Below are 20,608 nucleotides of genomic sequence, written 5' to 3'. Positions count from 1 at the left end.
TGTGGGAATATGTGGTACTCCTTTCGACATGTTTATTACATGTCGAAAACATTTTACATAGAACCGCTGACATAGCCGCTAGGCGAACTTGTACGAACCAAGGAGGGCTAAGTATCGAACGATGAACGTCAGCTCACCGTCTTGTTGTTGCTTGGAAGGTGTGTAAAAATCGGATAGTTCTGGAGCTTTTTCGATCGTTGCGATATAGTACACCCTCATGCCTTCACCGAGCTCCTTCAAGCTCTCTCCAGCTTGCCTTTTAAGCTCTCGTTGATGGTTATACCAATCGATCTTTGCCTGCCGATCTAAAGGCTAATGCATTAATCGCAGCACCAGCCACAAGAACACCGATAGTTGCCATTTATTGTTTAACCTTCTTGCATTTCTTGCACCTGTATTTCCTTTTTTGATGTTCACAAATGCCTCCGCCTCCACATTCCTTACATTGAGATCTTATTCTTACATGAGTGCAGATTTGACTGCCCTTGCACTCCTTGCAATAGGATCTTATTCTTTCATGAGGGCAGATTTCACAGCCCTTGCACTCCTTACATTGAGATCTTCGCCTTTCATGAGGGCAGATTTGACTGCCCTTGCACTCCTTACACTGAGATCTTCGCCTTTCATGAGGGAAGATTTGACTGCCCTTGCACTCCTTACATTGAGATCTTCGCCTTTCATGAGGGAAGATTTGACGGCCCTTGTACTCCTTGCACCTGGATTTCCTTTTTTCATGTGCGCAGATTTGACTACCCTTGCACTCCTTACGCAAGGCCCTCTGCTTTTTATGCGGGCACTTTGTACGTTCCCGTGACGCTTTGTTAACATCGAGGCATTTGATGCATGTTTTTGTCGTTTTCGTCTCCTTGAATGCATCTAGTAAAAGGCTCCTTTTACACTTCGAACAGCTCTTGTTTTCCATATTATTTTGTATTTATCCAATAGGGTAAATACAAAATTGTGGTCACTACCATTTATTTTCAGTATTCCACAGAGTGATAACGGCCATCTAAGATTTTCAGCTGAGCATCCTGAAGTAGGAAAACGTAGCATTTAATATTCCCGGTTGTTCCGTCTGCCTTCTTTGTCATATGCAATGTTATACCGTCTGACAATCTCTGTAATTGCCTTCCGGAACTGTGGAGACTATGATCAGGTGATGCTCGGAAATCAACAAACAGGGCGTATCTCTCTGTGAAGAACTGCCCAATCGTCACCTCCGAATCGTGGCTACCGAATAAGTTTACGATCTGCTCGAGGTGATCTTTCGGGAGCATCGCGTGCGTGTAGAGTTCATTAGGCTCACCCTCGACAGTGATCGAGATTTTTTCGTTCTTTGGGTTATAAAACACCTCGTTAGCGCCCGAGTAAGCCTTCACTTTTCCAGGGTCTACAAAGAGCAGTAAAACGCCTTTCAAATTTTTGCAGGCGTATCAATTTGCAAATTGTAGCTTGTGTCAGCCTTTTTCATCGTGACAACCTTGCTACGGAGTACCCTTTCATAGGGTAGCGCAAAACGACTATACCGTGACATCATAGCGCTCGCGAGACCCTCGTTATTAACCTTGTCAAACTCTAGTGTGATATTAGTGATCTTATACGCGGCATCCGGTGCTTTAGCTGCGGTATTTCCAACAGCTGCCGTACCTCCATCTTTGATAACGTCACCATATGATGCAAAATGTATAACGAATTGCAGCCTGTCGTATAATCCTGCCTGGCAAAACGGCAAGTCTCGTGTCAATTCAAACATTATTCCTAGAGGAATACAAAAGGTGCTGCCATAGGCTGCGACGATCGCTTTTTCCTCGTCCGTGCCTGCATGATCAGTTGCTTTTACCTGTAGGGCGTGGATTGTACCGTCGTTGGGATTGATCCCCTCTAGGATCAAGTTGTTTTCCCGATCAAACTTGGGCAACCATAGGTCCTTGTAGGTAGCGAGCACCCTGTAGTCGTTAATATTTTGCACCTCGTTGCCATTCAAAGTGATACGAAGATTTTGAACCAAGGATTTACCTATATTGCTGACGATAGTGCGCTTCGTGTTTGTTCCCGTAAGTTCCAGATCGAAAAGTGGTTTGATACTGCCTGGAAAAATTACATCGTTCTGTCCCATGTTGGGGATGTCAACATACAAGTCATCGTTTTGATTAATCGTACTAGGCACATGACTTACTTTTACACGCTGCTTCTTGCCTTTCATAGCCATCATTGTTTTAATCTCCGCGTAGGGATCGAGCTTAGTTCCGAATATGTTACTCATGCTTTATTATTAGCTGATTTTCGTTTCAAATAAATGCAATGCCGGTTAATCAAACGTACGAAGGAGACGACATTACGCCAGAGGAAAACATTCCAGACGAGGATGGATCTTTCAGTAGGCTTCAGCCTGATGCCAGCTCCACGCTAACGCCAGATCAGGAGCAAGAGTAGGGTCAATCGCCTAGCGGCTCAGCAAGAGCACGAGACACCACGACAAGGCAGAGGGAAGAGCTACTAAAATCAAAGGTCAATGATTTTTATGAACACCTTGGTGAGGAGCTGGGGCAGCCAATCTCGAGATATTACAACGAGTTTGAGGCACGAGGAAACCAACTTCTTTTCGATGGCATAGAGATCACGAAAAGGCATGGTGAAATGAGAAGCGTTGCCGAGATACGGAGGAGGTTAGGTACAAATCGCTTGCGAGCCATGGGGTTTACCGACTATACTACACCAAACAAAGGCAGTAAAGCAATGGCTCAGAAACTCCTTAACGAGATTGTTCACGTTGAAGAGAAGGCTGATAATATCGAAATGCTGCTGATGCTCGAGAACGTCCTTCATGAAACGGAGAGCCTGATCGAAGAAACTCCCTTTGGCGCCAGCGAAGCCTTCACAGAGCGTGAAAGAAGAGGGCTCAATCTCGAGCTTTAAACGCTAAGGGGTAACCTGAAGCACTTGAAAAGCAAGATGATCTTCTACGACAGCGAGATCGCAAAAGCAGAAGCCAAGGTGAAAAGGCTTAAGACGAAGAAAGCTACACCTGGAGTATCAGAGGAACAGCAACCTATCTGGAACGAAGACATTGCAAGGGCTAGGGAAGATCTAGAACGACTCCAAGATCAAAAGGAAGCAGTACGAGAAGCACACGGTTTACTATCATCTGACATTCAGAGCCAACTGAAATCTATTAAGGAAACGCTGATGAAAATCGCAGAAGGCGATAAATCTCTGGCTGAAAAGCTTAGAATCTTGTTAAAGGAGCAAGGGATTACTATAGCAAGCATCGTCTCGCCTGTTGGTCTACTGATTTCCACCATCGTACTCGCAGTTACAGGTGGTGGAGGAGCGGGTGCTGCTGCGGCAGGAAGTGCCGCAGGGAAGGGCTTTTTGCAAAAACAGCTAGAAAGGCTTGGAAAATGTTTGAAATACCTGGCAGGTAAGGCAGGTGCGGCGCTACCAGGGATTATTGGCACGGTTGTCTCGTTCTTTTTTAGAGTAGCAGCAAAAGTTGTTGAATACGCAGCCAAACACCTCTACATGACAATCGCTGCTGCCGTCGCTTTTGTTGTGGCCTACGTTGGGAAGAGAGGCAAACTATCGTAAATATTAGTCTAATGTGTTGATCAAAACACACTAGATCGCCTAGCGGCTCAGCAGGAGCACTTTTATTTCTTCAACCAAATGTACAGTAAAATAACGACTACACCAGTTGTAATTAAGGCAGCTTTGTTGTCATCGTGTTTTTCGGCCTCTATTGCTAGCGTAGTCTGCGTCTCCACCCTGTGCTTCTCATGTTTAGGGATCACGTGGCTCACCTGTGGAGGGCGGCGCTTAATATCAACAATGATGTCAGCCTGCTTTGCGTTGATCTTCGGATTTATACAAATTGAAAAATAATCCTTGCTGATGAGAATTTTGTTCGTGAAATTCACAACATTTCCAATATGAAGGCTCATGTCACTTGGGATCATATAGACGCCATGAGCAACAATAAAATCCACCTTGGACCGCGCGTATTTCAGCACATTTTGAAATTCGGCAATTTCCTTACCCGTGTCGCTAGGTCTAATTATCACGTCCTCAAATGTCGTCAGGTACAGGCGTTGAGCATCAATTGCGCTGCCTTGGTTTCCAATGATTCCAGATCTTGAATTTGCCTGGCTTTCGAAAATTAGGTAGGCATAGAAGCGCACACTTTGGGATAACCGTTTAATACCAATACGAGTGAGGCCCTGGGATTTTTCAATGATCCAGCGACTCCACGAGTCCTCGTCAAGATAGCTAGGGCCTGAACCAGGATAATCTTTGCGATGAAGTTGCCAACTACTGAAGATGGTTTCGTTCATCCACTCCTGCTCACTACCAGGTACTCCAAAATCGCGAGCCAGTTGCTGGAGTTTTTGTTTGTTGAAGGGGTTGTTTAGACGTCGAAATCTAACTGAGCCCGGTAGAGAAATGTCAAACTCCGATAGAATTTTACGGATTTGGAAATAGGCGTGAAATCGATACACGGCACAAACCATAGGCAACTCGGAGGTAAGATGCTGCATGGAAATACGGCAAGCTGATGTTGCACAGTAGGTAGCAAAATTAAGTTAAGTGGACCAGAGACTGAAAGGGTGGCTGTTCCACTCCTTCACTAGCCTGCTAGTGCCAGAATGGAATTCATAGTCGATAAAGATGTCTGGAAATTTCACTCTGAACGAGGACCCTTGAGCATCAATAACGATGTTCTGCACTGAAAGGTCATCCCCCTTAAGTCTCTCCAAATATCTCCCATGGTTGGGTGCATACTTTGCTTTCGGGTTGTATGAGTAAATGCTCATCTTTTCTTTAAGAATAAACATGAGACAGCTGTATGTCACGGATATAAAGAAGCCTACGATTTTTGACGATTACCTAGGGCAGGACACGAGACTTGCTCTGAAATCGATAAGTATCAGGCCCGTATGGCTGAACCTTTACAGCGACAATGAATTTGCCATTCGTAGGACAAGGCCTGATCAGACAGAGACTAAAATTGAAATTATGAACGGTCTACACAGGATAAAAGATTTGGCAACCATCGTCAACAGTCAGGCAGGGGACAAGATCAAATTGTTTGTATTAAAAAATGGACTCTGCAGGCTCCGTGTGAATGACGGGTATACTGTGGTAATCCATCGACAACTGCAGGAGCTTATGGGGCTACCCTACGACCCTGCAAAAAAGTACTTTACCAAAGGCGACTATGACAGCTTCTACAAAACTGACGTGTACCAAAGATTGAGACTCGTTTGCCCCCAGCTGGATGAAGACGATTGCCTACTGGATGGAAAGAAATCAAAAATGCTTGCTTTGCTTCCCACCAAAGAGTTAAACGCATAGGGAGACATGCTTACACGAAGTTTTGACACTCCAATCTACCTTCCTTTGAAAGGCTCAACAGACAGACTAGAGTTCATCCTGACGGACGAGCATCATCATGAAAAGAACGTTTCGTTCGTTGGAATTACGATGCACTTACTCATAGAATAAAGATGAGTGACATAATGAAGTTATATCCGAGCTTACCGAGTGCTCCTGAGCATGAGCCTGAAGAAAGTCAGGTATACAGACTCAAGAAGATCGAGGAGGTGGAACAGTACTTGCGTGGTGAGATCAAAGAGCGTGACAAACTCGCCAAAAAGTTCAAGATGCATTGTACGTGGGTTAGATTCACTGATCATGGATTGCTAGCTGTAAGTATTATAACTTCAGGTGTTGGGATTGGTAGTATGCTGTCCGGAATAGGTGTACCACTAGCTGTGGCGATGGGTGGTATCACGATCGCTGTAGGACTAGGGCAGGCAGGTTTACGGAATGCGGGGAAGAGGCTAGACGTTAAGTCAAAGAAGCATGAGGGCATCAGACTCTTAGCAGAGACTAAGTTGAACTCCGTTGTCGACCTCATCTCAAAGGCTGTGGAGAACGGTGTGATTAGTGATTATGAGTTCAGCCTAATCATGCAAGAGAAGCAACGCTACATGTTGCCGAAGGAGCAGGTCCGACAACGAACGAGAAAGATCGTAGATTCCATCAATGATCGGGAGCGACAGCAGCTTGTCGCAAAGGGGCGTGAGGAGGCCAAAGAGGAGCTTATGAAAAAACTTCAATCTGCGCAGTATGTCAGCGATATTTAGAGTCTCCACCTGCTTATTCGTAGATCTAGTGTATTGTTCAAAACACTAGATCACCTACACAATCTCGAGCACTTCTCCCATATCTTGATCTATGAGCAAGTCGCCATCATGTACGACACGTCGCTGTTTTTTAGCGAGATCCCTCAAATATTTTTCAAGATTTTTCTCCCATGCAATTTTAGCACAAGGCTTGCAGTAAGGTCCGTCCGTTTGTTTGTGTGTGTGTGTGTGTGTGTGTGTGTGTGTCGGTCTGTAACAGGCAAAGTGGATGTGTTCATTTTCCTTTGATGTCGTCGAAAAAGTTGTCTGAGAACCTTAATTTTCTGACGTTACGGCGCGACGTCAATAATACTACTTTAACATGAATCTCTTATAATAATAAGAAGTGTATGTGACGGTCATAGTGGATATCCTCATTTTCCTTTAATATAGCCGAAATTTTCTTTGAAGTCGCCGAAAAAATTATGTCTTAAATGTTAAACTTTATGACGTTACGGCGCGACGTCAATAACACTAGTTTAACGTCAATATCCAATATTAAATTAATGAAGCCATTACATGGCACTTAAAATTTGAGGCCAAATAACTTGGAAACAAGGTCGTGACGTCAATGATTTTTCACTGCGTGGGTAACTAGGGACCACCTAAGACCAATTTGGGTAATTTTCCCCAACCTAGGTCCCCAAATCCGTTTCGGAATAGGCGGGTTGATGACGTCATCAAAAAACCCTAATATCTCTGCAACCATTTGTCAAAGACGCATGGTGCATTTTCTTGATCAGGGTTTCAAGATCTATACGATGAAGGCAACAGGTATACAAATTCCTAAAAAAATTTTTTAAGGTTTTGACGGGTTTTTGCTGACGTCAGCAAAATATTCAATCCCTGATGACTCTTTTTTTATTGACCTTTTGCAGACTTTTATAGACTAGTATTCTATATTAAATTAATGGAGCCTTTACAGTGCACTTAAAACTTTAGTTGGCAGTAAAGCTTTTTTTTAAGTAGTTTCCATTTTCTGTTGGTAGTGAAGCTTTCAAACGTAAATATGTGGAAGAGAGAGTGAAAAACCGGATTTTAGAAGTGGAAACGTTGTCTAAAATTGGAGAAGCTTATCCGCATGCTGCTTACGCTGTCTTCGTACATGGATATTGAATGGATATGTTTGCAACGACTGGGAGAGATTATTACTCTCTCTTCCAGTTAAATATGGAGGATTAGCAATATTTGATCCGTCCAAACGTTGCGTCACTGAGTACAGCAATTCTAGGCTCCTGACAAGTAAAATGGTTGAAAAAGTGAAATGTCAAGACGATATTAATGACGAATTAATAGAGGACGTATTGAAGAAGCGAAAAAATGAAATTAAAACATAAAGAGGAAGACTTGTGAAATGACGTTAACATCAATAAAAAAGTCTTTGACTAACTTAACTAAACTAAAAGTAAGAGCGCTCGAGGCTTTTTTGGGAACTGGTGCTTCGAGTTGGTTGAATGCCTTGCCAATTAGAGAACATGGATTCGTTTTGGATAAACAATCATTTTGGGACAGTTTATTCATATGATACTGCATCCTGCTAAAGCGATTACCATCCAGATGTGTTTGTGGTGTTTCTTTTACAATTAAACACGCGCTATTCTGTCCAAAAGGTTGTCTCATAACATTACGACACAACAAAATCCGAGACTTCACTGCCGAACTACTTCAGGAATGTTTTAAGGACGTGAGAATAGAGCCCGTATTACAGGAAATCGCTGGTGAACAGTTTTCTTCATCAACCATAACTACTGACGACACACGAGTAGACGTAGCTGCTAGAGGATTTTAGATCAGAGAGCAAATGGCTTTTTTTGATGTGAAAGTTTTTAACCCAACGGCCAAAATGCACCTGAACCGTGATCTGAAACCATGCTACAAAACCAATGAGTCAACTAAAATAAGATCGTATAATGCGAGACTCAATACTGTTGATCAAGGATCATTCACTCCCCTAATCTTCACGTATATTGGAAGGGTGTCTCGAGAATGTGCTACGTTTTACAACAAACTGTCTTGTTCGATTGCTGAAAAGCGAAATGAATCAGTGATTATCACGAAAAATTGGCTGAGAACTGGATAAAGTTTCAATGTGCTAAGATGAAAGCTACTTTGTATTCGTAGATCGAGAGGAGTAAAGTCTGAAGCATCGCTAGTTCGCGACACAGACGTAAACATTGTGCCGTTTGAAAGCAGATGGGTATGTGAATAAGTTGAACTGTTAAATCATTACCAAGTTGCGTGCAATGTTTACTTTTATATGTTTCTTTGTTATCTTTCCACATATAACGTCTATGTACTTTTGTGTTTTTTGTTGTAGACAGGTTGATGAAAAAGAAAATTATACATGATTAAAACAAAAAAACAAAACAAAAAAAACTTAAAATTTTGAGCTCAAATAACTTGGAAACGAGGTGGTAACGTCAATGATTTTCATCGTTTGGGTAACTAGGGACCACTTAGGACCAATTTGGGTAAGTTTCCCAAACATGGGTCCCCAAATTCGTTTTGGAATGAATGGGTTGATGACGTCATCAAAACCCTTTAAACCCTAATATCTCTGCAAGCGTTTGTCACAAGTATATGATCCTATACATTTTCAGGATCAGCGTTTCAAGATCTATACGATGAAGGCAACAGGTATACATATTTCTGAAAAATATTTTTTTTCCGTTTTGACGGCCCATTGCTGACTTCAGCAAAATATTTAAACCCCAAAATCTAATTAAGCGCTCACCAAAACCACATGATCATATAGATATTTTTTGATCAGCAGTTTAAGCTCTACAAAATGGAGGCAACGTGAAACCAACTTTTTGTGTGTGTGTGGATGGGTTGCTAAGGTCATCAAAATTCAAACAACGCTTCGGCCTTCCGTTTTGCCAACATTCACTGTTAGTATTTGACTATTCTTTAGATAGCTAACTTTTAGTGCCGCACACATGTGGCCCAATAACTAGCCAGGAGGCTGAAGTGAAATGGTCTTTAGCTAGCAAACGTTACTTTTCTACTAGTGAGCTAGCTAAAAGTTACTGCATGCTATGCAAATATTTATTTATGCTGTAGGGAATTGTTTTTTAGTAAGCCAGGTGGAAATCACAGCTTCGTCTGGAAAGTACATATATAGCTATAGCTAACTAAATACTGTCACACTGCTAAACACTTATTTTCCCATAAAAATATAAATTGGTGTTTCCTACTAACGCTCAACGATAGGCTATTCTATTTTATATCTCGTGGAATAAGACGGGGTGAAAAAACGTGTATTTATAAATGTTGTTAATTAACTATATTTCATCCAACTTTAGGACCATAAACTTTTGCAAGTTTCAAGTACTTCGAGTCCTACTTATGTTGGAAATTGTGAAGCAATCTTGCAAAAGTTTATTCCTGAGAATAAATTTATAATCATTTCATTTGCATTAAAAGTTCTTTATGTAAGAACTAAAAATTGCGGCAGCAAAAAATTTGTTTGAAAATAAAAATAGTAAAAAATGTTAAAATTTTCATCGAGGTAATCCAATCAAGGAAAACACCCCACATATGGTGGGGTATTTGTCACCACGTGCCAAGACAGGTTCAGAGCTAGCTTCGAGAGCTCTGGGGACAAGAATGGTGAAAAAGGTGATCCGATTAATCTTTAAATATTTATCAGAATCTTTTCAAAAGGACAGGTTAATACTGTGACTAACTTAGTATTACAGTGTATTACTGAATACTACAAGGTATTACAGTATAATACTGAATACTACAAAGTATTATCGTGTATTACTGAATACTACAAGGTATTACAGTGTATTACTCAATACTACAAAGTATTACAGTGTATTACCGAATACTACAAGGTATTACAGTGTATTACAGTGTACTACAAGGTATTACAGTGTTTTACTAAATACTACAAGGTACTACAGTGTATTACGGAATACTACAAGGTATTACAGTGTATTACAGTGTACTACAAGGTATTACAGTGTATTACTAAATACTACAAGGTACTACATTGTATTTCGGAGTACTACAAAGTATTACAGTGTATTACTGAATACTACAAGGTATTATAGTGTATTTCTTAATATACTACAAAGTAATACAGTGTAAAATACGGGATATTATTACGTACTACACCGTATTACTGTATATTGCAAAGATATTATGCTAGGCAGTAGTATGTATACCAGGCAGTATTATGTATTAACAACATTACGATGTTGAAAAATTGCTTAACGTCGTGTGTCGGATGCCGTTGTCGTCTTGGGAAGAATGCGACAATGTCGGATAGGACATATTCACAGACTAAATTGATCCTTTCATGAAGTGCTTCCCGGGGTAGCAAACGTGCTCCACAATTTCGCTTTGCTCTCAAAGCTCAATTGCTTCGCAAAAACACGTCGGAAAAAAACGTTGTGCCCATCGGAATAAACTAAAAGCACTATCTTCAATACGCACCATAACATTTACGAAAATAATACTTCTACATCCTAGGAGGTTTGTTAGATCATTATTAACCTTAGAAATCGGTGCGACCACTAACCAGAAGACTGTAATAAGAAAATTTATTGCCGATAGCCTAGTTATACGATGGCCCCTATGGCTCACTTCTCTTCTCAATAAAAACACTTCTCTTCTTAGTCAAAACACTTCTCTTCTGTATAACAACACTTCTCTTCTGTACAAGAACACTTCTCTTCTGTATAAAAAACTTCTCTACTTTGATACCCAAAGTTCTCTTCCGTTCGAAACACTTCTCTTCCAAGTGCGAAAAAATTCTCTTCCATAAGCTTGAAAATTTCCCAGACTGAATCTGGTCCCTAATATATGAATTTATCCAGATCTTGTTTATGAATAAATGGCACACCCCGGGCCCTGCGCGTTTAAAATAAGATTTTTCGCAGGAAAAACTTTGCGAAATTTCAAGCTATATTCTTATGCGGTCCCAGAAGCCTAATACGAGATTTTTTTTTTATCTACTTTCCACTAACTTTGAACTTTTATAATTGCGATTCGGCGAAACTAGAACGTTTTGCGGCTTACAATTGACCTCACTTTGTCCGGGAATAAACATTGATTGTGATTTAAAAAAACCAAGATATTTTTTTTGTAGCAATAAACATTGTGATGCTTGTTGGGAAAAGAACTCGTGGTTTTCAAAAAACAAGATATATATATTTCTAAAATCCAAGCATTTTACATTGTTACAGGTGTTGTATTACATATATCTTTCTACTGCACAAATCAAGGCGATATAATAATCAACAACTTCATGAGCTGTATCTGTATCTGATCTGGTACAGATAGTTCGCTAAACTCTTCTAGCTCATTAAGATCTAAAGTTTTTTTAAAAAACTCTCAACCGTATATTTCTGGAACAAAGTACAATGAATCAGTCCTTCCGCGGGGAGCAGTAGCACCTTTGCTTGGTGCTAACAGATGTTGATGTTCTATCACTACTGCTAGCATGACTTGTGTTAGTTACACAAGACAACGAAGACTTTGTGGCTGATGGTTTTATCGTAGTTGCTGTCAGGGACGAGCAGGACATTAGATTTTCCTCTTTAACAATTTCACGTACTACAGACTTCATGTTCATGCTTGCTTGACGACGGTTAAAAAAAATATGTCACATGGCGAGGGGACTGGTCCCATGTAATAAACCTCACAAAAGGTTAAAACTACGGACCAATGGTGTAAAATTGCGGACCAGATTTTAGAATTCAAGTTGTAAAGATCCACATGCAGAGAAGTGTTAAGTGCAGAAAAGAAGTGTCAAAATACTGAAGAGAAGTGTCAAAATACAGAAGAGAAATGTTTCGTTATATAGAAGAGAAGTGTTTTTGATTTGGAAGAGAAGTGAGCCATAGGGGCCATCGTATAGTTAGGAGATAAATTTCGCCTAATTTGTCTGTCATAGCCTATTTAGGCTATTCAGTTGTCACGTAACCTACATATAAACATCGTTTAAAAATCCTGTGAAGTTTGCCGGTCTTTCGAACCAGTGTTGTTTCTATTAACTATGGTCTAATCAATAATATATACAGCGAGACTTAGTTATTATAGTTTATTTTTTTGTTTTATTTTTTCATTTTAACATTATGTTTTTGCAAGAACTTTGTAGCTAAGTATCGTCTATAAATAATAGAAACAACATTTTTATTTAGATCTACTGGAAACGGCAATTGTTTATATAATTCTAGAGCCTTTGCTATCTACTTCGAGCTGTCGATTCGATTGAGCTGCGTTTACATTCAAACTTCTATGCTTCACATAATGTTGATAAAAAAATTATGGAGAACTTTCCTCGTATTGAAAGAGGACTTTTTGAATCATTTTTTCCTCATGATGTTGCTGATGAATTTACAGGAAATAAAAACTTAGATAGAAAGTCATGTGTTATCAAGGAAGCCATTTATAATCCTAAGAATACAAGATTCTGCTCTTTAATGGATATGCTGGCTCTTGCAATAGTTATTGGGAAAAATATTGAAACCGTTTACCCTCATGATATAGATGATATCCATGGAAGTTATGATAATGGGTTGATTACCCCAAGAACAAGTACAGAATATACGAGCGAATGAATCACCATTAGTAGTCAAGAATGGGTGAGGTGAGAAAAATGCCATTTGGGTTATTTGAGCCAAACCTCTTTGTATATATCTCCTACCACCATGGAAAAAGACAAAACGTCAGCAACAATGAATTTAATTGACAAAGGTTTAAAGGCCCGTAATCACCCTGTAGGCAACTTTTTTTAGGTGTGCCTATTTTATTGTACAAAATGAAAGATATACATAAGAAAAATCCTGAAAACTTTATTGAAAACTGACAACCAGAACATGTTCAAATGTTTCATAGAAATAAACCCCAATTTCTCTTCGCCTACAGAACCGCCATTGCATTTCATTTCACGAATCATGCGATAATAAACGTACGGCAAAATCTATAACATGGTTGCTGGATTCATGACATTACAGAAAAAATAATGCATGAGGGAGTGTCTCCGTAGCTGTGTTTCCATCGTATTGCTTTTATAAATGTATCCACAAAGTTCCGAACATGATAAATCAGGTAAATCAATCGAAGTTTGTGTGTTATTCTTTATTATTTAAACATTCTAACTTACTGAAATCAGACTTCTTTGCAACACTGACCACCTTTTGTTGCTGTTTCCGAAGACAGCTTCGCCTCGCTAGCTGTCTTACCTTTTGATTATTTTCCTTTGTTCAAACAGTTAGTCGTTTCCTTATGGAGACAGTCAGGTCCAGACAACTAGAATACATAAATTTTTAGAATTTCCCCTTTGATGCTCTAAACTTAATTATCTCCATAGTGCTTCAACTATCTTCAACTATCACAATGAGCATTCTCCCCCGTTGGGTATTTTGGCTTATAATATGCAGTAATCCCGGTCATGATAATAAAAAAAAAGAGAGAGCGTGATAAGCATTAATTATCATAATTAATAACTACGAGGCAATGCTGTGATTTCTTCTTTCTGTTTTGTTTTGTCTGGTCTCCAAAAACAATGACGAATAGAATAGAAGAAAATTAAATCTGAGTGGAGAAAGTGATACAGATGTTTTTACGCGCGGCCACTTTTTTAAACAGAATTAAAATTTCTTTCCACTTTTTGATGCCATGTTTTGTAAAGATAAAACAAGCCAAAAAGAACAGGATTGTGATTCGGAGCCTACCATATTGCGATTTTATCGAACTCCATCTCAGAGCTCATTTAAAGTTAAGGCCGTTTGGTCACCTACGGTTTCACACGAACATTTTGTGACGAACCGCTTATTAGACAAGAATAAGAGATCAACAAAATCGTTAAATATGGCGGCTGAAAAAAACAACAATAAAACTAAGATATTGATGTACCATTATTTCCATTTCTAATACGTTTTACATCCTCAAATTTTCAGGAAAGCCATAACTCCGTCTGAACTTTGAAATAAATAAATAAAATGTATATGTTAATTTTTTTTCGATAAGGGTGATTACGCGCCTTTAAGAGGTAGCTAAGAAGTAATTTATTGCTTGTGTTTTTAAAAGAAAAAGTTCTGAACATTGCAAGTAAACATTCAGCTTTATTTCTTAGAAATAATTAATAATGCATTAGCTGCACATATTTTTATGTTGTACCCAAATATCTTCAAGATTTTACATATTCTTGCTGTAGTGCCAGTAACGACAGGTTCTTGGGTGAGAGATCTATATCATCGTTACGACGAGTAAAGACATATTTAAGAAGCTCGATGGCCCAGGTATGTTTCTACAATATAACGTTGCGTAGTAAGGAGAATGCAACATTTTTAATCTTGTCGTGTATCTTAATTTATTGAGTTATCTGTTTTGATTGTGAAACACCACAATAAGTTCATTTAATTATAATTTTAAAACTTTTGTTCAGGATCGATTTAATGGCTTGGTGTTGCTAAATATCCACAACAAGATGAAAATAAATTTAGATGACGTAATCGATATGCTGGCAATAAATTATCTAAAAAGACTTAAAATGTTAGATATCCTGAACGATGATTAAAAGTGTAGCAGTCTTGATAAAAATATAAATCTTGTATATTATTATCTGTTGTTTAAATGTCGCCGTACATAAATTCCCTAAAAGTAATAACGCATGACATCAAATTTTTTTAAAAAAAGAATTAAATTTCAAGTTGTACAAAAAACATTCCAAAATATAATCTTTGTCAGCTAAAAAACTAAAAAACCCACCTTACACCTACTTAGCAAAGATGAGTCTGAGAGATGATTTTAAGCTATTTCAGCCGTTTAAGGGCGTTAAAGGCCGTTGGCTTCCAGGGCGCCGCACTGAATTCGTTTGAGGCTCACAACGCCCCTAAACCCCCAGTTGTCAGGCGGTGAAGCCTATTCGAAGTTTTTTTACACAAGTCAAAAAAAGCCCTGCACGCTAGTCATGTCGCAAATAATGCACTAAGAATTTTCTAGTCAACGGCAGTCTACTATCACCCCACCAGGGGACATATTATGAAAAAAGAAGTCCATATTCGACGGCACTACCAGCGTTCAACAAAACGTATTGTGCCATGTTGATACTGCATTTCTAAATGATGTCACTAAAATTTAACATTATTGTTATACATTGGAAGGTATTGTGAATTTGATTCTTTTGAGATTGAGATTGTGGTTTTTGTTTGACCTTTTATATTTTCAAAATGCAGACCTTTGTTTGTTATGAACTTATTATAGACAATTTAATTTGCTTTTATATCTAATATTTTAGTGATTAAATAGTTTTGCAAAAAAGGAACTTATGAAATAATGACTATCCGAATATGTTTTTGAACCATTACGGTGTCTTTAAGTCAATTTTCCTATTAAAACTCTAAAGTTCTTCGACCTAAGCTAGATTGCTTTTTTCTTAAAAAATAATTTCTTGTAGCTCAACCTTGGCCTGGTGATTAAACAGTTATATTAAGTATGTGAAAGGATGGAGAGTGACATTAATGACGGAGATCTTACTTGAGCTGTTTCGTACCCTTTTAATCGGTCCCTATTTTTGGCAAGATTTAAAACCTAATGTTCCTACATAATTGGTTCTCACATATAAGATAATGTGTCTTGTACAACTACTGTTTTTTTGTGACAACGAGAAAATTATAACTAAACAGCTTTGCCTTGATTAACACACCGTTATGTTTTGCATCCCAATGAAAAAAAAATATAGTTGCTATCAGTTGTTGGATTTGTCGCAAATCTTATTAACAGTCTGTAGAAAAGAGGAAATGCAGTTAAAGTTAAGGTTACGTCGGCACTTTTGCAATGACGTCATTAGAAAATTATTATTCGACCAGAATAATCATGTCTACATTTTAGGTATTGTTAAGAACCACACGACGCTTTTTTTCTTACATTAACTTCGGGTCGGGTTAGTTCATTTATATTTGGTTCTAAGACAAGTTCTTAAGATTTTGTTCACGCAAAAAGGTATTTAAGGTTTATATCTTCGAAATCTTTGAATAAAGTAACTGGGAAGAAGTTTACTCAAGTTTTGAAAGTAAATCGAAACACCGAAATCATAACATTTGCAAAACATATATTATTAAGAGACAAACAAAAAGATCTCTGTCTCTCCTATATATCTTAATGCACCAGTCAGGGTTAAACAAGACAAAAAAGTGTTAAACAAGACAAAACAGGATTAAACAACAGAGAACAGGGTTAAACAAGACAAAAGTTAAAGAGGCTTTTGAAACTTTTACTTTCAGATTCTTAGGTTATTATTGCAAGGAATTTTACAAAATAAACACCCTATAATGTATTTTTGAAACAATCTGATAGATGTATTTAGAAGTTTGAGTGTTCATATTGAATGACAACTAAATGCGTCACTGTTTCTAATAACAACTTGATTTTAATGAGACTTCCAATTAAAGCTAAGGGACGGTAACTTGAAGGCAGCATATTTTTCCATACTAATTTCAGTGTGATTCTGGCTAATAAAGCTTTTCAAAGTGTTTAACTTTGTACAACTTAAAAAACGGATCTTTTATGCGCTGGTTTCCTAGATTTATTGAGATTAGACACATTTTAAATGTTTGTCTAAATTTGACAGCTAAGACCATTTCAAAATACATGGAATGTAAACATATATGTTGTGTTTACAATTGTGACGTTTGTTTCGGTCTTGTTGCGTTAAGTTATATGAATACAAATATGAATGACGATTCAGGTTTTTAAAAACAAAACAGAAGTTTGAATTTCCAATGATTTAAAACGTCTTTTTCCTCTATAAGAAGTTGAAAGAAGAGCACAATGAAGTCTGTCTATAAATCCGTCAATATTAATAATTAATTTTTCTTTTTCTTTCATTTAAACATATTTTCTGCTTCCATTTCCCTCTGCTCAACTACACTCACTGGTCACGTTAGTTAGCACAGAGACTGATACTAATCTGTTTTTTTATGGTTTTTTTTATGGCTGTCATGGTTTCACATGTAGATACTGAATTGAAAAAGGGGCAAAAAAATTGTGCAGAAAATAAGAAATGCCAAATAAGAAACGGCATATAGTCACTTTCTAACCACCTTTCTTTATTGATAAGGTAAGTTAACAAAAGATATGATAACGGATAATTCTTAATCATAGCAGAGCTAAAAAATGCTGCAATCATGTGATCTCTGTTTACAATAATATACGGATACCGTAAATATGAAAATAGATTTGATTGGTTATCACATTCACAATAGGTTTTGTATTACGTTACTAGGGAATGTTTTTATAACATTGTGAAGAAAGAGATGGCTCTTTATGAAACCAATCATAGAACTCGCGACAATCAATAAAATTAGACGGGCTTGGTCAATTGTTAGAAAAAAACTTCACCTTTCAGTGAGGAAAGCCATACAGATTTTTGAAATAAAAGACAAGTCCTAAGGCAAGTTTACCAATTTATTATTTTTATTTTTATTTCTTTTTCTCTTCGTTTATTTGTTTTTTTGTCTTTAGTCGTGACTGTACTTAAGCCTGAATATAATTTTTGATACTTTCTAGTCTTACAAGTTTGTTCTTAAGTTTTAAAAACTTAAGAACATCAGAGGTCTTAAATAATTTTTTGAGCTATGGATATCCAACAAGAAAGTTTAATCGATTTTCCTGTGTTTTTAAAACTCCCAAAGCAATAGAGAAAGTAAATTATTTTCATCTTTCGATTTATAGCATTGTTTTGCAGGGATGTCCAGTTTGTGTACTCTCAGGTTTTTGTAAATGTATACAAGAATACGGTTAATAAAGCTAATTAAGCAGCAACAATGATTTTAAAATTGTTTCAAGAGTTCTGTAGACTATCACTATCTGGAACTTGTTAAGAAACAAAACATTGTTTGGCATAGGTAAAACGTTTAAATAGTAAAAAAGTATATTATATTTCTTACGTATTTAAAGCTAGCAAAAAAGTATTTTATAACAAAGAGAGCATCTCATCGTACTACACCGGTGAAACAAACTTTCAATTTTACTAAAATTGGATCATAGGTGGTTTTACTGCGAAACAAAAGTTCATTATTTTGATATGATTCAACATTTTGACGGATAACTTACTCTAACCGTCTCTTATCATATAATTTAAGCTTTTCTCGCAACTTGATTGGCTAATCTGCACGAAATATATGCTGTATTTTGTTTTTCAACCGAGAAAAGAGTGCAGGTTATACTTATATAGAGCGCAAAAAGCTTATATTCTTCCTTTCATTGGCTGATTTAGCGTGCAAAAAGATTATATTTTTTCCTTGATTGGTTGAAAATTCGTAGGAAAAGCCTATTATGTTCTTAAAACCGAAAACGGTCGGTGAATAGGTGAATTTATTTTCACAAATATTCATTTTATGATTCGCAAATTTTGTTTTGTTTCAATAGTCATTAAATAGTCATTAATCATAGAGCACGCGCTCCCCACCGGCTATGAAAAAAAAACAATTGAATTATGTTCAACTATTATAGTCAACTTAAAAGAATAATATTATAGCACGACGATGGAGTTCTGTGTATTTGGCTTAACAATAATAATTTATTCTTTTAAAAATTAATAGTTTTTATTTCCATTCAGCGTGACATGAACATAATTTGTTATAATGATCTAAAACGCACGTGAATTCATAAATTCAAATAAATTCATGAATACAAATTAAATAAATTATCTTGCAGTGATTTTAGTGGCCCCCATAACAATGCTTGTTAATATCGCGAACATAATTAAGCAGTGTGCAACCGACTATGTGAAATTAACATCATATAAGACCGAGTACATGATAAACAAGTTATCGCACATGCCCTCAAAAAGTATCAGCTGATATTTTTTTCATTTTTTAATTCTCGTATATTTTACTCGCCTAATGGCTCATGAAATATGTAACAAGAACATAAAAACACTCAAAAAATATTGCCGATACTTTTCTCCGCACTGTGCGATAACTAGTACATATACCTTTTTGAACTGAACAATGAAACATTAAAGCATGTCCATTATGCAGAATTGTAAAATAACGTTATGAAAAATATTCGCCCATACAAATTTCAAACTTAGTTCGTGAGAAGAGTACTAGGTACAAAGTACAATAACTGCGTTGTCATTATCTCGTGACAAATGTTACGTAAGAAAGCAAATCAACACTTATATATGTTTACATTCCAGACAACTTCTTTTATTTGTATTGAATTTTGTTCTATTTTGTTTATGCTTAGTCTGTTTGGTCTAAGTTGACGTTGAAAATAAAACAAAAGTACAAACTTATTGTCATTGTTGTTGTCATGACGGTTATAGAAACTGTAACTACAGGATATTGGAAAATGAAATGGCAAGTTTCAATAAAATAGCGAAAGTTCGGTCAAGTATAGATTTTGATAAGAGAAATCGATACAGAAAGTACAAGAACTGACTCATGCCATCTTATGATAAGCTGTGTGCTATTAAACAAATAAACACTTGAAAAGATATAAATTTCAAACAAAAAGTTGCCCTATTTATTGCTTAGCAAAAACAGAATACCAAAAATCCTTTTTAACCCTCTCAGAGTGGTATGTATTGACTATTACTCAAAAATACCCCTTATATTTAAAAGAAATTCTTATCTTAAAAACATTAAACTCTTAACACAACTATATTTTGTCAAGGGGAATAATCTTGTTTTGTATTTATTAACCCGACTTCCCGATTTTTTCGGATTTTCTTCGAAAATTAAAAAAGAAAAAATATTTTAAATAACGAGTTTGCCTATCATTAAAAATTAAAGGAATTAAATTTTAAGCAGGTACCAGTTGTTACAATGAGATACTTTATTATTATTATTATTATTACTATTATTTACCCAGGATAGCCTCTTTAGTTCCTATTGGTACTGCTATCAACGAGGGTCCTGCGAAGGGGGTCCTAGCGCATTTAAAGCTCCCATTTGAGCTACGAAAGTCGTGCAAGCACAGCAATTGCTCAACTAGACAACCGCCTAAGATATCAATCCTATTCTCATGCTGAGCGCTAAGCAGAAAGAATAGATTCACACTTTTATTGTCTCTGGCATGACTCGGCCGGGGTTTGAACTGTACATAACGTGAGTGAAAGCTGTCAAATAGCACAGTAATATAACAACAGGACGCTAATCGCTTGAACGAACTCGTTAGCATCATTCTGTATGTTGTAAATAGTATATGATAGATTAGATTTAGTTAAATATAGAACGAGCTAAACGAGCTATATGCGAACTGCTAGGTCGAGCCTTCCGGCTCGGCCGATGTCAGCAGTGAGTGGTACGCTATGGAGGCACTGCGTAGTTATTTTGGAAAGAACAGGGATTTGCCGCAATAAATATGGTGTTTTTCCTGTATCTATAATCATATGTAACAACAAAAAAGCACCTTTAACACAGTGCATCCATTTTGTATCAAGTTTAGTCGCACGT

The 20,608-nt window shown here is 37.2% G+C and overlaps 1 protein-coding gene across 1 annotated transcript; it reads right to left on the bottom strand.

Moving 5' to 3' along the window:
- Window positions 1-361: 361 nt before the first annotated feature.
- LOC130613640 (zinc finger protein 420-like) lies at window positions 362-922 on the bottom strand. The gene has a single exon (XM_057434954.1). It carries the CDS (start codon window positions 920-922, stop codon window positions 362-364), a length of 561 nt encoding a protein of 186 aa, XP_057290937.1.
- Between the last annotated feature and the right edge of the window lie 19,686 nt (window positions 923-20,608).

Source organism: Hydractinia symbiolongicarpus, chromosome 11, assembly GCF_029227915.1.
Source record: "Hydractinia symbiolongicarpus strain clone_291-10 chromosome 11, HSymV2.1, whole genome shotgun sequence".
NCBI classification, from domain to species: domain Eukaryota; kingdom Metazoa; phylum Cnidaria; class Hydrozoa; order Anthoathecata; family Hydractiniidae; genus Hydractinia; species Hydractinia symbiolongicarpus.
The sequence above is the reverse complement of the archived record's forward strand: the minus strand, read 5'-3'. Positions and strand labels throughout refer to the sequence as shown.